The following is a 21641-nucleotide window of genomic DNA, read 5'->3' as shown; positions in this document are numbered from 1 at the left end:
GTGATGTTAATTTAATCTCCTAAATTTGCCATTATTGTATTAATCCATTTTTGTTGTACTGTGGTACTGAACTTCTGCTGAAGTGACAATCTACCAAAAAAACCCAGTCCTTCTGAACTGTTCCTTTTTAAGCCAGTCTGTCATTCCGCAGATGTTAAACTTGATTTCTTAGTTTCTAGATGCAGAAAGGAAGGTGTATAAAACTTTGAGTAGGGAAACGACTAAATGCCCAAGCCATTCATCTCTCCCTGTAACTGTAGCTTCTCCCTTTACTTTCAAATGTGTCAGATCCATGTCATTTGAAAATCACTTCCCGGAAAAGTCACTATCTAGATTTTTCAAAATACTAAATGCTGCTTGATCAAGAGTATGCAGTTAGTCTGTCATAAGCAGGACTCACCCGATATTTCGCCTGTGAGGTGACTGCATGGATTGTGACTTAACAAAAATACTACAAATGTACGGGACCCCCACTGAAGTTGTTATTCTACCTGTTTGCAGTACAGAATCCCGTTGCAATAATAATTTGTCTCTGAGGATTGTGTGTGCTGTGGGACCAACTTCCCCTGTCAAGGGTCTCTCACATGGAGCAATTCTCATGAGCACTAAGAGTATTTCTATTTCTTTATTAAATTCACTCTTTTCTATAGGATCAACATCTAGCCAACTGCTTCTTCTGTCATCTACTTAGTTTGATACTTCCCATTCTTCGAATTTGTTTAGTTTTCCATCAATAAAAGCACAAAAATGAATACTTATAGCCCACAGCATGTGTGTGTTTTGGTTTAAGAAAACTTAATTGTAAGTTAGTAGTCTAGTCATTTTTCAGGCTATTAGTTCTAGCACTTCGGGTGTTTTTTGTTTGTGGTTTTTTGTTCTGTTTTTTTCCCCACAGAATCATATGACATGAACAACGAGTAAATCATACGACATACAACCAGTAAATCATCTGGTTTTGCTTATTGCTTTGGTGATTCTATGATGAATTTAAAGCTTATGAGGTGGTGTCTGGGCACCTGTCTACATGACATGTCTACTCACAAATATCCGGCAATGTTTGCATGCAAAGGGGAAATCTGGTGATTTAGCTGTACGTATATTCTATCTAGTGCAGTCCATCACTTTGGTTTCTTTAATCTTGCTTTAGCAAAAATGTTTTATGGGAAGTACATACTCTTTAATATTTCAAATGCATATCTTCATCATTTCTCCTTGTGATTAATTAAAAGGAAGGATTTCCTTGATCATTTTTAAATCATTACACTTATTAAAAAAATACAGTGTTTAAATTTGGGGAGGGAAAGAACGTAGAAGAACTTGCCTATGTAACAAGTATGTGGCTGTATGACACCTCCTAATAACAAACAGACTTTGGGGAAATTGGGTAATGAAATGGAGCTCTAGTGTATGTAATGTATGGTAAAGATTCAAAATAATTATACTCATTTTAACAAAGACTAGTTGATATGTCCTCTACACACTTAACATTTTTCTGTAGGCTCTTAATATCAGAATATGTGGGATGAGAGCTTTCTTTAGTTGGAAGTTTTCAGACATTTAGCTTGGGATTCAGCTGTCTGCATATGGTGGCATGGTGCCACCATGGTTGAAACATACTAGCCCTATGCAAGACAACTGTTGTACTAGAGTAGGGGTTGGAAGCGAAGCAGAGTAATCTGCAGCACTTGCACACTGGTAGTTGGTGTCATTTTAGGTAACTCACTCCTTAGGCCGAGTTTGAATTTGAAGTTGATACTCAAATTTTCATGCTTACATTTAGGTGTCTGCAGGTGAGATGGGCATCCAAACTCATGTTACAGCCAGGGGGCACCTGGTCAATATGGTCAGTTAGATCCTGTAGATCTTGTGTTACATCTGCCTGTCTTGTGTGGATGTCTTCTTTCCCAAGGCCTTTCACGTGGGGCCTGCGTGCGAGTACCTTGAGTCAAGCTCAAGCTGCCATCAGCGTTCCTGACAAGATCTCCTTGACCAGAATGGAAGCTTTGACATAATCTGCAATGTAACATGTACACATGTAGCTACTTCTAGGTGTCTTAACCTGGAACTTAATCATTCCCTTGCATGCCAATTTTATTCTCTTCTAGCACACCAATGCAAAAATTAGTTTCCACACTGAAAATCTTTCTTTTTTAATGAATTAGGGCTCAGCTAAACAGTCCAACTACTTTCTTCAAATTTACATGTAGTTCTGTGCAACCCATAAAAACCTCTTTTATTTTCCTTCACTCAGGCTGTTGCCCTTAAAAATCCTAAAAGAAAGTCTGGCATAGTATGTATATAATTTTTCTGTTGGTTTAAGCAGAACAAACAACATCCACCACCTAGCATTAGTCAAGTCATGCTCTGTGAAAGCTTCTTGCCCAAATTGAGTGCTCTGGCAATCCTAAACTATTAATCAGGGCTTACTAGTCAAGCTATATCTACATTCTAATCCTGCTTTCTGTATCAGATTTATGCTGATGAAGTAAGCCAGATTTTGGTGGGGTTTGCATGTGCATCTACTCAGAGTGCTGTTTCAGCAGTAGTAGATTCCAAATCTATTCAAGACCCACCTAATGATCCAAAATTCCTGTTTGGTTATGAAGTATTCAAATCTTTAGTCATCTTAAACGTTTTTGTGATCTTTAAACTAGTACCGCTATGTTCACGGTGGTGGTATGACCAGTTACATTCCCTTGGAATGTACGAAAGGAATGATACCGGTTTTGTTGCTCCGTACTTCTGGCTCTGACAGAGGAAAAACAACAATATTTTACTGTTTGTAGTTGGTACTCCACTGTCATATCTGAGAAGGATGGATGATTTGACAGTTGGTAAACACTGTTGGTGTCTTCCCCAGCCTCCCATTTTAGAATCTCGGAATTGATTTCAGACTTCAGATCTAATTTTAGTCCTCCCTTGCTAGTTAACAAATAGAAATGAAAATAAGTTCTGTAAAATTGCCCAACAGATAAAGCAGCTTTTAATTGACTACAGAAGAGTATAGGGAGATAAGCCTCCAGTGTTAACATGTAACTTCCATGAATTCCCCTCTTCTCCTCCCTTATAGTCTTATAGTGTAAGACTACTTGGAAGCTCTGTTTACGTCAAAACAAATGTGACTAAGGTAATTCTAGCAGCAGAATGAAACAGATCTTGAAGAAATGTGAAAGATTGGATGAAATATTAGGCTTGTACATTCAGCAGTAAAAGTTCAGGTCAGATTTTTTAGTGGCTATTTGTTTTTCTTTTCTGCCTAACTGAAATTCAGTAGTGTAGGAGGGAAAATGAAACTGAAAAAATAGGCAGTAAAGCATAGCTTCAGTATCTGAACTCTACTTAGTATTTTCTGCTATAAACCTCCAAATGTGTCATGATAACATCATCTATGTACCTTGTCTGTTATGGCAACAGGCTGCCCAGGGAGGTTGTGGAGTCTCCTTCTCTGGAGATATTCAAAACCCGCCTGGATGCGATCCTGTGCAACCTGCTCTGGGTGATCCTGCTCTAGCAGGGGGGTTGGACTAGATGATCTCCAGAGGTCCCTGCCCATCTGTGATTCTGAGAGAAATCGGGAGTCCCATTCCCTGTGCAACAGCATATACTTGTAATGGTACACTTGCACCATCTTGAACCTCAACCTTGTAGAGAAAGATCTCTTTAGTCTTACTGTTTCTTTTGTTCTGCAGTTCTGTTATATTTATGGTCTCTTTAATTGGCTCCTGGAGCTGCTTCTTGCTCGCTGTGCCAGGCTTCTGCATAGCATTTACTTGATAGAAGCTTCTCTTGTGCCCTTCACTGGTAGGGGAAGTGGTGTCCATTTCCCGAGAAGGGAGTTGGAGAGGAAAGGATTTTCTTTGTTGCTATTGATAACTGTATATGCCCTGACTGCTTTCAAAGTGAGAAAGCACCAAAAGTTGATTTTAAATCATGATTGCTTATTCCTCCATTTTTAGTTTTCTATTTCAATTTAATTAGGCCTCAGAAACGAATTACTCTGTATCTGAGCTGCTCTACATCTAGTGTGTCAGCAGCAAATCCGAGAACATATATGTAGACAAAGTAAGTTCAGATATCCAGCTTTGACTTTAAAGGAATTCAATTTCAGGGAAGGGATGGGAGAAACTACAAGATAAATTTGGAGTTAGATGCTGCAACAAAAATGCTTTGGTACATCTGGCCCTGAATTGCAAGTCCCTGCTGCTTTGTAGGGATCAGGGAGATTTGCCTGCCTCTAAACAGCACCTAAAATACTGAGTGGACATTCTGAGTGAGGAGTGGCCTGAAGGTAGGTAGTAACAAAGACAGAATATAGATGAAACCTAAAGCTTCTTCCCTTTCTTCTTGTAGGTATTTTGATCAAGGCTGTACAAGCACATCTCTATTCACTTTGCTCCCCTGTCTATAAACTCATTCCTGAAAGCAAATATTTAACCATTTTCAAATAATAGAACTAAACAGAACTTTCTGGTTTAAGATGCAGCTGGAGGAGGAGGGGATGTTGACAGTCTGGAATTTAGATCACTCCCCAAAAAACAGGAGACCAGTCAACTTCTTTTCATGAGATCTCAATGAGTAAGAAATCTTAAGCAAAGGAGAATCAGCATATGCCTTCCTTCCCCTCTATCCTTAATTGATATAAAAGCTGTAATGTAATTGTGAAATTTTTCATGTGATTTAACTTATTCCTGTTAATTAACTGCTACATATTTATTGTTTATATAGTGAAAATCTTTGTACTTTGTATGGAAATAAATAAATTCTACTGATTGGGAGGAAAGAAATGTTACAATTTAAATCAAAATATTTGTATGCTTATAATTACTTTGTTCCATAAAATAGAAGGGGGCAGGTCAAAGGAGTATAATACTTTTATTTGGAGGACCATGCTGATAATACTTGTTTTGAAAAGTTACGAACTAATCTCTAGGTTTTTATTTTTCCAGGGTCAACAGATTGCATATGCTATTCAACTGTTGGCATTTCTGATCCAGTAACATCAGCTCTTCATATTATTATAGGTGGGTGGTTACAGTTCACTGTTTTATTATGAAAATTATTAAAATAGCAAAAAATAGTAATTTTATTTAGTTCTTTCTATAAGTTTGTGAAATATAATTTGAACATAATGGCTGATTTGAACTACAGGAGCTTAAAAATTAGTTGGTTTCTCTACTCTTAATTCATTGTTTTCAAGGTATTGTAACGTTTTGAAATTTTGTATCTGGCATGCTTTTGAAAATAGCAGTAAAATACAATAAGCAGTGGAAGTTGTTGGGCTATATCTCTCTCTTTCTCTCGTAGAGAAAGTATGACATGTACACTTGAATAGTAGTATTTTGTACTAGTTGTCCAATTGTGCTGTGCAATTCAATGCTTCCATGCCAAGTTAGAAGTATGACTTCTGCTTGACTGGAATTAGCTGATAATTCCCCATTTTTACCATCTGTAAGTCATATATTTGAGGAGGAACTAGGGAGGAAGACAACTACTCTTCAATAAATGCTTTTTGATATGTTGTCATCAGTAGGGATGCTGACATTGCTACTTCTCAAAGTCCTCTAGTAACGGGGGGGCTGAAGGAGACAGCTTGGCATATTCAGTGCCTTGTGATTCGTGATGTCCATCCTATTTTGCAACATACTGAAGAATCATAGTCACATGGTTCTTAATACTGAATTTGAAAAATTGTGCAGGATAGTCTTCAGTTACAACAATGATGCATGAGCATAAAAGATAGAATTTCCAAGTGAGGATTATTTAACTATCACTTGTTTTTGAGTGCTTAACAGTTGCAGTTTTAGGAGCTGGTGTTGGAAGGGTTTACACACACGCTTCTCTGTTACTAACCTATGGTTAAATCTGTTTAGCATACGTAGAGTTTAGGCCATTGAACTAGGATTAGAGAGGTGTGGATTAAGTATATCAATAGTATTTTAGCTGGATTCTTAAATGTGCATAAGTACGTATGTATTTAGATTTTTAAGAGTGTTTCTCACTCATGTAAAGGGTTCTTCAGTCGTCTGTAGTGGAAGTATGAGAGACAATCAACATAAAGCGAAACAGAAGAAAAAAAAGAAAAAAACCCAAACCAAACAAAAAAAACAAATAAGCAAAGAAACAACACCATTTCCCTGCCCAGCCCTGCAAAACCCACCACCACTCCAAAGCTTACACTATGAGGACATCAGAGAGGTGGAATACTCTCTGTTCCTAGGGCTTTTGAGGACTTGTTTGGATAAGCCCTGAGTAACCTGATCTGACCTCATAGCTGAACCTACTTTGAGTGGGAGATTTGATGAGAAACTTCCGAAGGCCCCTTCCAGCTTGAATTATCCTCTGATAGCATTGCCTATAGAATTAAGTAGTATCTGGTAGGTGTACAGATACTGCATTGATCTCTTCTGTAACATCCCCTCCTGCTGCTGCATGGCATATGAGTGTAAATTCTTCCTTATATAGCTTTAGCTTAGTGCTAAAAGCACTTAGTGCTTAATACGTTTTAAATATTAAATGTAATTAGTATTAAATAATTATTTTTCCTTTTCTGCATGTGTAAGAAATATATATGGCTATATGACATATATATGTTATGACATAAATACAACTTTTTTTTTTTTATTTTTAACATTAAAATTACTATCGTGTTTGCAGCTACAAACAAAATAAGCCTTAATAGAACCTTGCACTTCTAATCTTCATAGGTGACTGTCAGCCTCTGGATGTCTCTTCTGTACATCATAACAACACATTTTTGAAGTACTATGTATCATTGCTGGGGTATGGTTTTTATGGAGATATATTAAAAGATAGCGAAAAGAAGCGGTGGATGGGTCCGATGAGATACGACTACTCAGGTAACTTGTGTAATTATTACATTCTTTTGTCAGCATGTAAACATATTGGAGCAGTTGATGTGCTCTGTCCAAACCAAACTTCTCTGAAGATTTTAAACATAAGAGGCAGGCTGAACCAAATTTTAAACTCCTTGTGGTACCAAGTACATCGGATGACATTACGTAAAGTTCCATAACTTGGGGGGATGATATTAACAGTGTGCTCATTGAAGTTGTGTTGAATTTGACTATATAGCACAGTTAATAATTTAACTGACAGTTAATTTTTAAAGTATTTTATGAGCTTTATGAAGAACTAAAAAGTTTATATTGAACTGTTATAAATGATGTTGGAAGCAACTCTAATTCAGATTTCTTTAATAAGCTTTTTTATTAATAAAATTGCTAGCACTGTTCTGTGGTGTTAATAGAAATGTCTTGTTGTGTGTCACCTAGTGATAGCTGCCTAAAAAGTAATATATTTTCTGTGCTAATCAATTTTACTTTCTTTCCAATCAGTTAGAGAGAGATAGGCACTCCTCTCTTGGATGTTCAGAATGGATTGTTACTTTTGTCCTTCCAGCAATGATTATAGAGAGAGCTGAGTTAGCTAATATTTGGACAAATCCTGTGGTACTGGAAGGTATTTTTTGCCTTCTGTGACTTGTTTTGGGTTAGGAAAAGAAGATACAAAAACAAAATTTAAGTAGTGTAGGCTACTTTTGAGATTCAGCAGTGATGTACAGCTAAAATTTTTAGTTGGCTCTCAAAGGTGTCAAGCAAAATAATGGCACTATTGGCAAATGTTAGTAAGTTGCAGGAGGGGGGTATTTCCTTGTCCTTTACAGTCTAAAACATTATAACACAAAGAGCTGTGAGCTTGAGGAGAGCAATTATTGTTTTGAAGTCCTTAGAGAAAGAAAGAGAGGAACAAACAAGGGATGTATGAAGAGGTGTTCCAAATGTGGATTTATAATGACTTAATGCTACTTAATACCTTTTTTATGCAGGCTTCAAGACTTTTCTTTTTCATCATTATTACGAAGGAACAATTTCTTTTCAACCAGCAAAACATACACTAGGATCTCCACGAGATAAAGATAGCTGCAGAACAGGGTAAGCTAATGTTCATCTCTGGATATTTGACATGAACTATTTGAAAAGGCCTGTACATAAATAGAAGTCACAGAAATGTTTTTAACATCAAAACACTTACTCTGAAAGAAACAAGCTTTTAAAAAAGTTTATTGACTCATTAAAGAGAACACCTCATTTTATCAGGTCAGTAAACAAAAATGTAATAAATTTTGTTTGCTGGTGTCCATCATCCCCCCAATTTTAAAGGAAGCAGTGTAGAACAGCACCATACCCAGTTATAAGATGCTGAGGATCCTATGCTGTGTTACTGCTAATAAAAGAAAAGTCTGGATGCTTCATAGCTTCTATAAATGGAAATAACTATTCAAAAATTCTCAAATGTTCACATTGTAATTGCATCTAGCAATTTTAGCAATTGTTTTAGTGCCATGATAACAGCTGGCATGGCTTGTCCTGAGGATAGGTCCTTTCAGGAACCAGCCTATTTAGTCTTTTTTATAGACTATTACTATGCTATATAAATTCTGTGTGATATTCTTCGCTTGTTTCTCCAATCAGGGGGTCTACCTTAATGTCCCAGTGTTCCTTCCTTTCTCTTTGTTTTCACCTGCTTGAAGTTATGGAGTAGAATTTCTTACTCTTCTTTATATATGAAGCTATCGGAGATACAGTAGTTGTCACAGCAGCAAGCAGCACAGCAGGATACAGAGGAGCCAGAAACTGCGTAGAATTTATTGAGACTCTGCTGTAACATGCTACAGATCACGGTCTCCAGCACTAGCTGGAGCAACTGTCCTGATCCATCAGATACCTTGATACAGGGGAAGCTCCAGAGGGAGAAAGCTGTCACCCAGGTTTCAGTCAAGGAGTAAAGAGCGCCTGGTGCCTCACTGGGGATTTTGTACATCCTGATAATTGCTGGAAGGGCAATAGGGCTGGGCACAAGCAATTTAGGAGAATCCTGGAGTGTGGTGATGACATTGATCATGCAGATGAGTGACAAGTTGACTAGGAGAAATGCTCTGCTGGTCTTCTTACAGAGAAGTTGGGGATGTGATGATTGAGGGCAGTCTTGGTAGCTGTGACTGAGAGATTATAGAGTTCAAAATCCTGAGAGAAGTGAGCAAGACAAAAAGTAGAATTGCAACCATGAACTAAGAAGAGCAGATTTTCAGGAATCTTGACAAGATCCCATGCGAGACTGCTCTGGAGGACAAAGAGGCCCAGGGCACTTGATTGGTACCTCCTCAGAGCACAAGAACTGTCCATTCTGATATGCAGAAACCTGAGTAAACATGATAGAAAACCAGCATGGATGAGCAAGGATCTGAGAAGAAAACAGAAGGTGGAAGCGGAATGCGTGACTTTAGAGGAATGCAGACATTGCCTAAATGTGCAGGGATGGGACTGAAAAAGCCAAAACTTGGGTGGAGTTGAAATCAGTGAGGGATGTGAAGGGTGTTACTTTGTACGAAGGGATCCTAACAAAAGGCTAAAGGTACTGTAGGCCTGCTGCTTGGTTGTATGGGGGAGCTAGTGATAAAAGATATGGAAGAGGCTGGGAAATCCCTCCTTTGCCCCAGTTTTCACTGATGCAGTCTGCTCCCAGGGCTTACAGGTCCCCAAGCCTGTGGATGAGGGGGAAATAGTGGATGTTACATATCTTGATTTTAGCAGGGTCTTTGGTTTCCTGTAATATTCTTAAAACCAAATTGATGAGGTGTGGACTTGATAAGTGGATGGGTGGAAAACTGGCTAGACAACTTAGAAAGGTTGTGAGTTCAAAGTCCAGCTGGCAGCCAGTTACTAATGGTGTCACTCAGGGATCCATACTGGGGCTAATACAGTGCAACATCTTTATTAATGACTGGGATGGTGACAGAGTGAGCTCTCAGCAGTTTTATGGATAATACTGGATTGTGAGGAGTGCTTTACATGTTGAAAGTCAAGGCTGCTGTTCAGAGGGACCTTGGTGGGCTGAAGAAATGGCTGATAGGAACCTCCTGAAGTTCAGGAGAGGCAAATGTCACGTACCTGGGGTGGAATAGTCCCATGCAACAGCACTGACTGGGCACTGACTGGCTGGAAGGCAACTCCGTGGAAAAGAACTTTGGGATCCTGGTGGACAGCAGCTGTGCCCGAGTCAGCAGTGTGCCCTTGCAGCAAGGAAGGCTCAACTGTATATTGGCCTTTCTAGGCAAAAGAGAAGCCAACAGGTCAAGAGAAGTGATTCTTCCCCTGTACTTAGCACTTGTGAGGTGAAGGACTGGTTCCAGTATGTCAATATCTTCCAATATTTGACTGCTCTAACAGTGAAACAGGTTGCCCAGAGGTCTTGTGGACTCTACGCTGGCAGATATTCAAAACTTGACTGAACAAGACACTGAACAATCCTGATCCTATAAGACCAGCTTTGAGCAGAGGCTTGGACCACATCAGAGGTCCCTTCCAACCTATGTGATCTTCTGGCTCTGTGATGCTGTTATTTCTGACATCCAGTAATCTTCAGCACTGTACTTAAGTACCTGTACTGCCTGCAGGGCTATCCTGAGTCATGCTACATCAGGGTTGTCAGTGCTGTGCTACATCTTGTGGTGGGGGGAAAGTCCTGCAATGATTGGGTAAAACAAAAAAATTAAACTGAATAGTAGTTTTGTTTTCAGGAACCGAATGGTGTTTTTGTTTTCAGGTGTCACATTTGCAAGAAAAGTGAGCAACAGCTGGCAGAACAGCAGAAGGAATCTGGATTAAAACATGAAGGTAATTTGTCGTAAAAAGTAGGATAGTGTAGTATTACACAAAATATTATTTTTCAGAATATGTCAGTTCAAGTGTGTGTGTGTGGTGTGGTGTGTTTTATATGAGTTACTAGATAATCCATTGTTTCTTTAAGGAAAATACATGTAAATATGTGAAAATGTATGGTGTCCTCTGCTACTCAAACCTCAGAAAGTTCTGGTAAAATTATACTAATCACTTGTATATTTCAATGTGTTGGGTTTCTTGTCTTTAGGAAAGATACATTCTGTGAGCTAGGACTCTGTTCTTTTTGTGAGGAGGACTTAACTGATAAACTGTGAGGTAGTATAGAAGGAAACAGTTCATTAAGGTAACTTTTGGAATAGATCAGGATTAAAAATTTCTGTTTGTTAGCACAAAAGTCACCCTATGTAAAGCTGTTTATTAAATAAATATGAGGCACTGAACCTGGAACAACTAATAACTGATCTAGTGAACTGAAGTATTTCTGTGCAATACCCCACCAATACTCAGTATAAATGATAAATGAGATTTCTTCAGTTATGCTATCCTTACTCTCTTTCTTCCTCCCATTCCAACCCCTGCACACAGTTCCATGGATTTTTTTTTTTTATGGGCATAGCTTTTCCTTCCTTTTGTTAAAACAACTGTTAATATACTGGATTCTGTGCAGTCATCCTCCTAGCTGTATCTCTTGGACTACTACATCCTAATAAGAAGTACTGATAGTGATAGACTTGTGGCCTTGCTTGAATAAGATATGCAGATTCAGTTGGCCAAGTTTCGCCGCTGGTCTCAGTCATTTTGGATAAACCCATCTTGAACAGCATGTAGCCTTCCCACCAGCACTTTCTTCTGCTTTTATTCTCCTTTTTTCTTTTGTGGGTGTTTTGTTTGGTATTTTTTTGTTTTGTTATGTTTGGGATTTTGGATTTTTGTGGTTTGGTTTTAGTTTGTTTTTTTTTTTTAAATCTGCTGTTTTGTTAGTTTTGATCCAGCAAAGGAGCAAAGCCAAAAGAAAGCTACAGGTTAGTGAGCAATCAAGACTGCTTTAGCCAGCATTGCACAAGACATTATGCAGATGATTATGTAGTACTTTGTTCACTTAAATCCATTTTGCTTCTGGTAGCTGGCTTTCTTTGCAGTCCAGTCCCTCTCCATGCACTACTGGTAAGCAAACAATAACAGTCAGCTACTCCTGATTTGCATTAAAAAGGATTTTAAATCGCCACCACAGATAAGCTTTTTACTCAGCAGGATATATTGGCTGACTCCTTCATTGTGCCTATTTGGTTTGTGTACAATTCAGATACGTTTAGAAGGATCCTTGCATTGACTGTCACTGAACATATTTCTTCGTATTCTGCAGAAGTCTGTGTGCATGTGCTGAGTAAATTTTGAGTGCTAGCACTTTACGCTGATTTCAGCAACTTGCAGTGTATATATGCACAATAGACAGTTGAGTGCCATTTACGCTCTCCCTGCTTATGATTGCTCTATTGTATGAAAGATAATTTGGGTAAATAATTTGTGTTATTACAGTGATGCACCCTGCAGAATGGTTATGAAAACAGTTGGTCATTTAAAATGTGATAAATACCCTGACTTTTTTTCTTACTTGAACAGTGAGGCTTTTTTTGAGCAACATGCTGAAATTTATATTGAAGGGTGCTTTTCCACCAGGTGAAAACAGTCTATTACAGTAACATATATAAGCATTCTACCTTAAGTAATTTGAGACATTTATTACGGTGAGCATACTTCAAAAGTTAACACATATCTAGACACACTACAGTCTAAATTATAAATGCTTCTCAGATAAAAAAAGGATTTATCAGTAAAGGGTGTTGTTTTCATTTTGTTGGTTTTATATCAGAAAATGCCTGGTTTTCTTGTAAATAAGCACTTGTATAGTTCTGGACACAGATGTTTCCAGTTCCAGTAGTTTATGTTCTGTTCAGTTACCTTCATCTCGGAGCAGGGCCTCATCATTTGCCTACAGGCTGAACAAAGTCATTTGTAGTTTGACATTTAAGTCTTTCTCATCTCTCTCTAAGATACACATTTTGAATCTCATTTAAATTATTTCTTTCTGTAATGTCCTGTTTGAAAGCAACACAAAAAGATCAGCAGTAAAGCAAGCAATACTAAGACCACTCTGGCAAATGATGTGAAAATGTTGAATTTAAGAGCTCCTTTTTTTATTGTTATTACTGACTTGTTTATCAGGAGATAGAGAGGATAGTCTAGATGGAAGAAGAAAAAATGTTTTGTTTCTTTTAAGCCTTTTGTCACATTATAATCCTGCTCTTTTTTTCCTGGAATTCTGTTTTTCTAGGTTCTGTTACTAAAGGGTGGATAGTAAGAAGCTGAGTCTAGAGGAGGGCCACAAAGATGCTCAGAGGGCTGGAGCACCTCTCCTATGAAGACAGGCTGAGAGATTTGGGGTGGTTCAGCCTGGAGAAGAGAAGGGTCCGGGGAGACCTTAGAGCAGCCTTCCAGTACCTAAAGGGGCCTACAGGAAATCTGGAGAGGGACCATTTACAAGGGCATGGAGTGACAGGACAAGGGGTAATGACCTTAAGCTGAAGGAGGGGAGATTTAGATTAGGTATTGGGAAGAAATTCTTGCCTCTGAGGGTGGTGAGGCACTGGAACAGGTTGCCTGGAGAGGTTGTGGATGCCCCCTCCCTGGAAGTGTTCAAGGCCGGGTTGGATGGGGCTTTGGGCAACCTGGTCTAGTGGAAGGTGTCCCTGCCCATGGCAGGGGGTTCGAACTAGATGATCTTTGAGATCCCTTCCAACCAAAACCGTTCTGTGATTCTGTAAGTTCCAACAAATAAAAATTTAAGGAGGCAAGAAAAGTTCAAAGGGCAGAGAACAACTACAGAATACTGTCCAAACTTTTTTCCTTTTTTTTTTTTCTTCTTTTTCTGATGTATAAAGCCTGGAAAAAGTCAATTCAAAATGAATGCATCATAGACTTTAGGTCCAAAATTACCTAGACAATTGTAATAATGATTCTCTAAAGTAAATGTGAAGTTCCTAAAACTAAGACAGTAAAGTATATCAGAATTTCAGGACATGAAATACATAGCATAATGTCATCTATAGTCCCATCAAAGAAGCACCTTGAAAATAACTACCCTGAGTCATCTCTTCACTTTTTGTCTTTTATAATTTGTGGCATTGAGGCAGATTTAGAAACCAAATACTAAGCCACTGTCTTTGCATCATTGTTTATTTACAATTAATATGTTGAGTAAGAATAAAATTTTTTACAAAGTTAAAAATGCACCTGAACTTTGACACTTTTACAAGAGTTGTAACTTGCCTCCATCTTTTCCCTGTCTAATGTTTTGTGGGTTTACCCAAATAGCATTGATCCTGAATTTGACATGTGTATGTCAGAAATGCTGAGCAGTTTTAGTAGATAATCACAGTCTGTGAAGGAAGAAAGCAACTTTCTGTTAGTATATGAAAAATAGATTCTTTTAATGCAGTTTATTTTAGATGTGTATTGACAGTGCATGAATCTGCCCAGTAAAAACTTTTAAGTTGCTGACAATGATTGCCTTTTAGCGTTCGTGTGAATAGATGAAATAATAACCTATCTCCATGCTTTTATTGATGTGTTTCAGAAGATGAAGAAGAATGGAGGGTTATTAAAGGAAAATTTCTAGCCATCAATGCAGTAAATATGAGCTGTGCCTGTCCACGAAGTCCCAAAGGTCTTTCACCAGCAGCTCATTTGGCTGATGGTTCAGCTGACCTCATTCTAGTTCGTAAATGCTCCAGATTTGATTTTCTACGGTATCTTGTCAGACATACAAACCAAGATGATCAGGTGTGTATTCCCTTTGACAATGCGTTCTCCGGAGTCAGTCTAAATTGTAAATATCGATGTTCTTGTATGAGAAAAAGAACATCTACCAAGCAGGTTTGTTTGGGTTTTTAAAAAAAAAAAAACACCAACACATTTTGGGTGACATAATCTCAGCATGTGTACCATTAAAAAATAAATTATTTTAGCTAAGTCAAGTCTTTGGCCATGAATTCTAACAAAATTCAACTTTTGCTAATTGAATTCTGTTACATAATATTTTCTATATGTTTATTGTTTGGACAATATTTAAAGTGATTTTATCACAATTGTGCCTCCACGTATTTGTCATGAAAAACTGCTCACAGTAGTATAACGTAGAAGATCTAGTGAAGCATAACAAATCCCTTTTTATAAACTATATAAAAATGTGGTTTAGAAAAAAGTTACCAAAACTGCAGTTTGATTGTAAACCTCAGGCTTTTAGCAGAATTTTAATACACATACATGACTAGGATAAGAGCTTTATGTGTTCAGATTCAAAATTACTCCTTGCATACGTTGTAGCTGGCAAGATAAACTACAAGGGAAGATTCATCATTGCTTTGGATTGTAGTATCTGCTGAAAGCAGAGCTGTGGCTGTGAATATACACATTTAACATTTGTCACAACCTGGCATTATTAACATGTTCTGGAAATTATCTGAACAATGGACTAATGTCATATCTAGTTATAAAAGCAATAATAAATCTCACTTGTTTATGATGCTATTCTTCCTCATCTGTATAGCTTCTCTTTCCTGTATTCCCTCATACCCTTTCCTGGGACATTGTGTTTGTGTCTGTGTTCCTCCTTACTGCTATTCTCAGTCTCCTCTTCTTCCCTTCACTCCTTCCCACTCACTGTTCCCTTGATATTTTTGATTATTTGAAGCTTTCCCTGGCTACCTTTCAAATTGGCTTCAACATTTATCAAGAGGCTAGATTCTGCTTAGACTAGAGACACGAGAGCGTTCATGGGTGGCTCTGTGCAGCTGTGGATACTAGTTTTTGCAGCTAAGCTGTTTGGACTAGCACTCTGCTTAGGGAGCCTCATTGAATCCATGAGCCACAGCTTCCAAGTGTGGAGTTTGACAACTTCACAGTTTATTTATGGTTAAAAGCTGATGGAATTTAAGACCTAGGAGATCCCTTCAACTCTGATGCTTTTTGTGATTGCCACTGTGGTCATTCTCCTTCCAGTGCTTCCCCACTGTTTCTCTCTGGGGTATGTTAGTTTTGCAGTGTAGATTAAATGCAAGGTTGTATGTATGTCCTCACCCCAGACTACTGTCTAATAATAGTGGGAAACCCTGTTTGAAAACTTAAGAAAATGTGAAAAGAAAAAGGAAGCAAAAGGTGACTGTACATTAATACAGACTAGTTTCTTGGTAAACTTTTGCTTCCTTGCCACCCTCCTCCCATAGATGCTCACAGACATACTCCTTTGCTAAATGACATGTCTATATTTATTACAGCTTGCTAAATGTTTAAGTCTCTATCAGTCGCTTTCAAGGCGGGTCAGGGCACTCTCTAATTTGATTGTTCCTTTAATTTACGAAGGTTTTTTTTTTTAAAGCATTTGTACAATATTGTAGTGTAAATCTACAACCTGTGTTAATAACAGCAATCTTGTAATTGTCCTACTTTTTCTAGCTCAATTAACTAGTTAAAATTATCTTTGTTTTGTTGGAATGTAATAATATTGCCCTCTAGTCTTATTTTCGTATACACCCAGCTCTCTGATGTGATCACACTGCTGTGGAATTCTCACCTTCAGGGCATTCTTCCAAATGTAGAAACAGAGGGCTTTCAGAAGAGCCCATGTGTCTTAAACACTGTAGCTGAACAGGTCCTGAGGATGGTACAAAGATTCAATCCAAACCTTTTTGACTTGGATTTCATGTTAAAATAGTTTTAATAGGGTTTTTTAATAGTTTTTATACCCCGTTTACTCATAATCTCAGAACGTGTTACCCGATTATAAAGTGGTAGTATTGCAGCTACTTGAAGACCACTGAAAAGTGAGGTTCCGCTTTGGCTTTACTGTTTCTGACTGGTGAATTTTGTTTTAAAAAACTGCACTCTATGCCTCAGGTAAGCTTCTCTAGAAAATTGGAGCGGACAGACTTTCTTGAATACAAAATGCTGCATGCTGAGTTGCTTTACACATCAAATGTATTTAACTAATTGTAATTGCCTGTTTTGATTTATTATTTTTTTCTTTGTAGTTTGACTTCTCATTTGTAAATGTTTATCGGGTGAAGAGTTTTCAATTTACATCAAAACTTTCAGAAGACAATGAGAGCAATGTCATGGACATAGGAAAGAAACGTTTTGGCCACTTCTGCCGAGATCATCCATCCTGTTGCTGTAATGCTGCTAATACCACCTGGAACTGTGATGGAGAAACTCTGGACAGTTCAGCCATTGAAGTGAGGTAAGCATCATTTTTTCTCTCCATATACCAGAAAACATTAAGCTTTTTCATAGATTTTAAAGATGCTTATAAAGACATCCCAAAAAGGTGCCTCTGCATAGCAAATTTTAGTCTTCTGATAATAAACTTAATTTTTTGTTACTCTTTTGAGTCCTTTGCAGAGAATATTCCAACTGTCTATATTGTAAATGATCACTGACTGAGACAGATGGATGGCCCTACCTTTGCAGTCCTGCTTACTGCTTAGGAACTGGTATTACCTGCTTGAAGTGCTGAAGGTGAAGGTGGTGTTGGGAGGATTCTTTTTAAATGAGTGCAGAACCTCCTTACACTGAGTACTAGCTTTTCCTATTAGGTTTAAATAGGCATCTTTGTCTTAAAAAAATACTGAGTATTTCCCATACTTTGTGGGTTTTGGCACACAGCATGATCTTATATCCAGCCTTGGTGTATGGAGAAAGAAGTTTGCGGTTGTGCAAATAATCAAATTAGAAGGGAATAGAGGTTTGTGAATTTTGAAGGGCTTTTTTTCTTTTCTGTTTGGGGTTTTTTTGTTGATTGTTTCTGTTTGTTGTTTTTAAAACAAAAGGAACGAAAAACACAACAGAAAATATTTACATGCAAGTGTGTTCCATTTAAACATAATCACTTAGCAGTCCAAAGTGATTTTTATAAATATTGTATATTGTATAAGATCAGCTCATCTAATTGCTCTGTAGAACTTTCTGTGTGGAAAAGAGTAACAGAAGTGATGGATCCTTGAAAGCATCCAGCCTTCTTTGCAGGGGAGGATTGTATCAGGAAAGAGAGTGCGGTTTCTGTAGTCTGGAGCAAGGAACTTTGTCCAACTGCTTGAAATTCATGGATTATTAGAATTAAATATGTAGTACTCATTTCTTATTAATTGATTTCCATATTTTTCAGGGTTCACTGCCAGTTAATGAAACTATTTGCAAGGGGAATCGAGGAAAACGGTAAAGATGAAGCTGCCTACAGCCAGAGTAGCACTGAACAATTACTATAGACATTGCTCCTCCAATGAGGAGAAGAAAAACTAAAAGCTCAAGGAAATTGAGTAAACATGCATTTTAGTCAAACTGACGTGTTTTAAAATTTTAGATTTTTTTTTATGGCTTCAGTAGAGTTTTAGACATCTTATTGCATTGTGTCTTTTTTGTATTGCATTGTGTCATTTTTTTAAAAAACATTGTACTCATTAAAATATATCTTGAAGCAATGTAATTTAAGTTGTTAGAAAAGAGAGAATTGGCGTATATATGTATTCACAATGACTGATAAATTCGCTGTGCTTTTCTAGAGAGCTAATTTAGCAGTTGTGTTGCAATAATATCTAAATGTTATAAAACATAGGACTTCGAATTGTCATCGAACCAAGATATCAAGACAAGATATTTTCAGTGTCTGAGAAGATGTTTTCTACTGGGAGTATTACGTAGTTGCATGTGGCTTAAATGCTGGACAACAGTGTTGTCATTCTCATGGGTTTTTTTAGTAAATCTTTGATTTTATAATTCTGATTATACCTTGCAACTTATCAATGCAATTTAAACACACATTCCTGGCTTTAAGTAATAACAATAAGAGTTTAAAAATACTTTGACACATAAAAGCACATCTGTATACAGATCATACCTTATCCTATATATTCTATTTAAAAAAGCTTCCTTGCATGATGCTTTTTGGGATTATAAAGGGGTTTATGACTGTTTGGATGATACCAAATACCACACACAGCAACTGAAGTAGGATACTTATAATACCAGGAAGGCACAGGCAAAGGAAAATATAAATATCTTCTGAAACACCAGCAAGTTTTAATTTTTTTTAAAATATCTAAAGCTAACATATGAAAAGCTTCCCTCTTTGGTACGCAATTCTTTGGACGTTCTACTATATACGTTAAAATGTCTTTGCAAAATAAGATGTTGGAATCTTAAGTTTAAAAATATGATTTGATGATTGAAAGTTTTTTAAATAATGTTTATTTAACTGAATATGAAACAAAATAATTTGTTTTGTGAAGTCAAGGGAAGAAACTGGCATCTGATAAATAATTAATTCACTGTGCTGATTTGTTTTTATAGCAGGAAACATTAGACTATCGTGTATAGCTATGGAGTGATTATTTAAGTTGTGTATGGATTTATGTATTGACACACACATGTTCTTTGTGTAGGCTTGGTGCTAAATTTATTCTGGTTTGAGGATCAGAAGTTAGCCCCTGCTGTCTTTTCTTAAGTGTGTAGTTCTCTTTAAAACTTTTTTTTTGGCTGAAACAGCTAATGATTCTCTATTCATGTTTATTTATTGGCAATTCTGCATTCAGTTTGTATTAGTTTTATGTCTCTCTCATATTTGCTCAGCGTAAGCCATGGTGATTGGTCAGTTTATTACTGAAGCACTTGAAATTGTTGTAAATGGCTGATTTTTTTTTCTATTGAAATTATTTACATTCCAGTTTTGTGTAATCTGAAAATGGTGTGCTATATCTTTGCTACGAAGTGTTATTCATATTGCTCTATATGACAAAAAGCACTTGCAAATGATATTTGCTTAAAGGACAGTCATACAAAGTTTAGGATCTGGTTTTTGTTTTGTAGTATTTCAGGGAAATACTTGAATACTTTTCCAAAAGTACTGCTGTTTACTTATTAACGCAGTGAGTTGAAATGTTGATTGATCCAATGTTTTTCAGACATTTGTAACATAAGTGTTATGTGTACTGTATTTTAAAGCCATGTTTAATAAGTGAAATAGTACTTTGGACCTAAGAACCTCACTGAAAATGAGATTATGCAGTTCTACCAATGCAGATATTTTTTGCAAGTGTCATTTATTTAAGAAGTTCTATAGTTACTTTGGTCTATCCATGACTTTTGTGAGAAAACCCAGACTTCAAGTTACGGTAATTCTTGTGCAGGATATGGTGGTGCACGCACAACTCACCAACAGATGAGGTCATTTATGAGGCATGGCAGCTATCCAGATCACATTCTTGTAAATGAGGAGTAAATACCGACTGGTGCTCTCCATCAGTTTACTAGCAAGTAATGAGACCCTTAGTTGAAAAATGGAGGCTTAATCTAGTTGTGAATGTATACTGAAATCCTCTGAATGTTTTTAATATCTGAAACTGAGTGCTTGGTGTTTCCAAAGAAAGCCACAGTGAAAGCCTCCTCTCTGAGAAACAAGCCACCAGAAAAGGAAAGATTGTTCTGTAGTATGATAATGAAGTGTGAAGTAAATAATAAAGATGTTGCAACATAATAAAAAGAAAAGGTCTTAGGTAATAGAAAAGCTGCATAGTTGCATTTGAATAATTCTATTTGTAGCATATTGTACTAGCAAAGCACTGTGAGTCATATGACACGTCCAGTTTTTAAGAGAGCTGCATCAGTAATGTCTGCTTACCTTTTAATTCTAGGTTGTTTTTTTTTCTCTGAATGTAGTCTCAGTATGGAAATTATGTATAGGAAAAACAAGTTTGATTTTTCTTTTTTTCTCAATCTTGCTGGCTTCAAGATTAGAAAATGTGTTCTGTTTTATGACACCTAGGGCATTTCATTGAAAAAATAAAATTATGTCATACAGCGGTACAGTGGTTTTCTTCTTTTCACATCTTGATTTGAAAAAATATCTACCTTTGTTTTGCAGAAATCTGGCAGTAGTGTGCTCAGTGTAACCAATGTGGGCAGGTTAAATCAGGTGGAGAAGTAGTTCATGAGCTTCCACGTGGGTTGACCACAGCTTTGTAGCAAAGTGTGAGTGTGAACAAACACTGAGAGTGAAGGAGGGCGATTAGTGAAGCGGGACTTAACACTGAAACTAAGCAACTCTACTGAGGGAAACAGCCTGGGAGTGGGGAGAAGAAACTTAGTTATAATGCAAGGATTTAGAGTTATTTATTATGGAAAAATATAAGCTACAAAAAGTGAAAGAAAACTACTGTTCTAAGCAGCATGAAATATCTATTATACTGTAAATAGATGGGGGGTTTAGAATTTCATTGCAGTAATTATTACAGATGCAGTACATGTTCTAATAAGAAGTAAACCACGTTCATTGCAGATGAACGGTGGGCACAGAGGAGAACATGCTTTTTGGCACTGTAGAGACTTCAGCTTTTGAAGTGTATTGGGTTTATGTGGCAAGGTTTTGGTAGCTGGGGGTGCTGCAGGGGTGGCTTCTGTGAGGAGACACCAGAACCTGCCCCCATGTGGGAGAGAGATCCAGCCGGCTCCAAGACGGACCTGCCACTGGCCAAAGCTGAGCTGATCGGCAGCGTTGGTAGCACTTCTGTGATAGCATATTTAAGAAACTGTAAAAAACATTGCACAGCAGCTGTGGAAGAAGTGAGGGGGGAAATAGAGAAACAGCTTTGCAGACGCCAAGGCCAGTGAAGAAGGAGGGGCAGGAGGTGCTCTAGGCACCAGAGCAGAGATTCCCCTGCAGCCCCTGGAGAAGACCATGGCGAGGCAGGCTGTGACTCTGCAGCCCATGGGGGATGATGGTGGAGCAGATACCCACCTGCAGCCTGTGGAGGACCCAGGTGGATGTGTCCTGAAGGAAGCTGCAGCCTGTGGAGAGCCCATGGAGCAGATTTCCTGGCAGGAGCTACAGATCTG

General features: G+C 37.6%; 1 protein-coding gene across 3 annotated transcripts in view; it reads left to right on the top strand.

Annotated features, from left to right (window-relative positions):
• The window catches only part of CERK (ceramide kinase), a 47539-nt gene extending 26927 nt beyond the window's left edge, over positions 1–20612 (top strand). For all 3 annotated transcript variants that reach the window (XM_054849589.1, XM_054849598.1, XM_054849608.1), the window contains 7 exons: positions 4947–5021; positions 6705–6857; positions 7847–7952; positions 10624–10694; positions 14335–14540; positions 16787–16995; positions 17920–20612. In XM_054849589.1, coding sequence (XP_054705564.1) covers positions 4947–5021; positions 6705–6857; positions 7847–7952; positions 10624–10694; positions 14335–14540; positions 16787–16995; positions 17920–18019 — 920 coding nt within the window. In that variant the 3' untranslated portion in view covers positions 18020–20612. The remainder of the gene's footprint in view (positions 1–4946; positions 5022–6704; positions 6858–7846; positions 7953–10623; positions 10695–14334; positions 14541–16786; positions 16996–17919) is intronic.
• Positions 20613–21641: the final 1029 nt, after the last annotated feature.

The sequence above is a fragment of the Grus americana genome, chromosome 1 (genome assembly GCF_028858705.1).
Source record: "Grus americana isolate bGruAme1 chromosome 1, bGruAme1.mat, whole genome shotgun sequence".
NCBI classification, from domain to species: Eukaryota; Metazoa; Chordata; class Aves; order Gruiformes; family Gruidae; genus Grus; species Grus americana.
The sequence above is the reverse complement of the archived record's forward strand: the minus strand, read 5'-3'. Positions and strand labels throughout refer to the sequence as shown.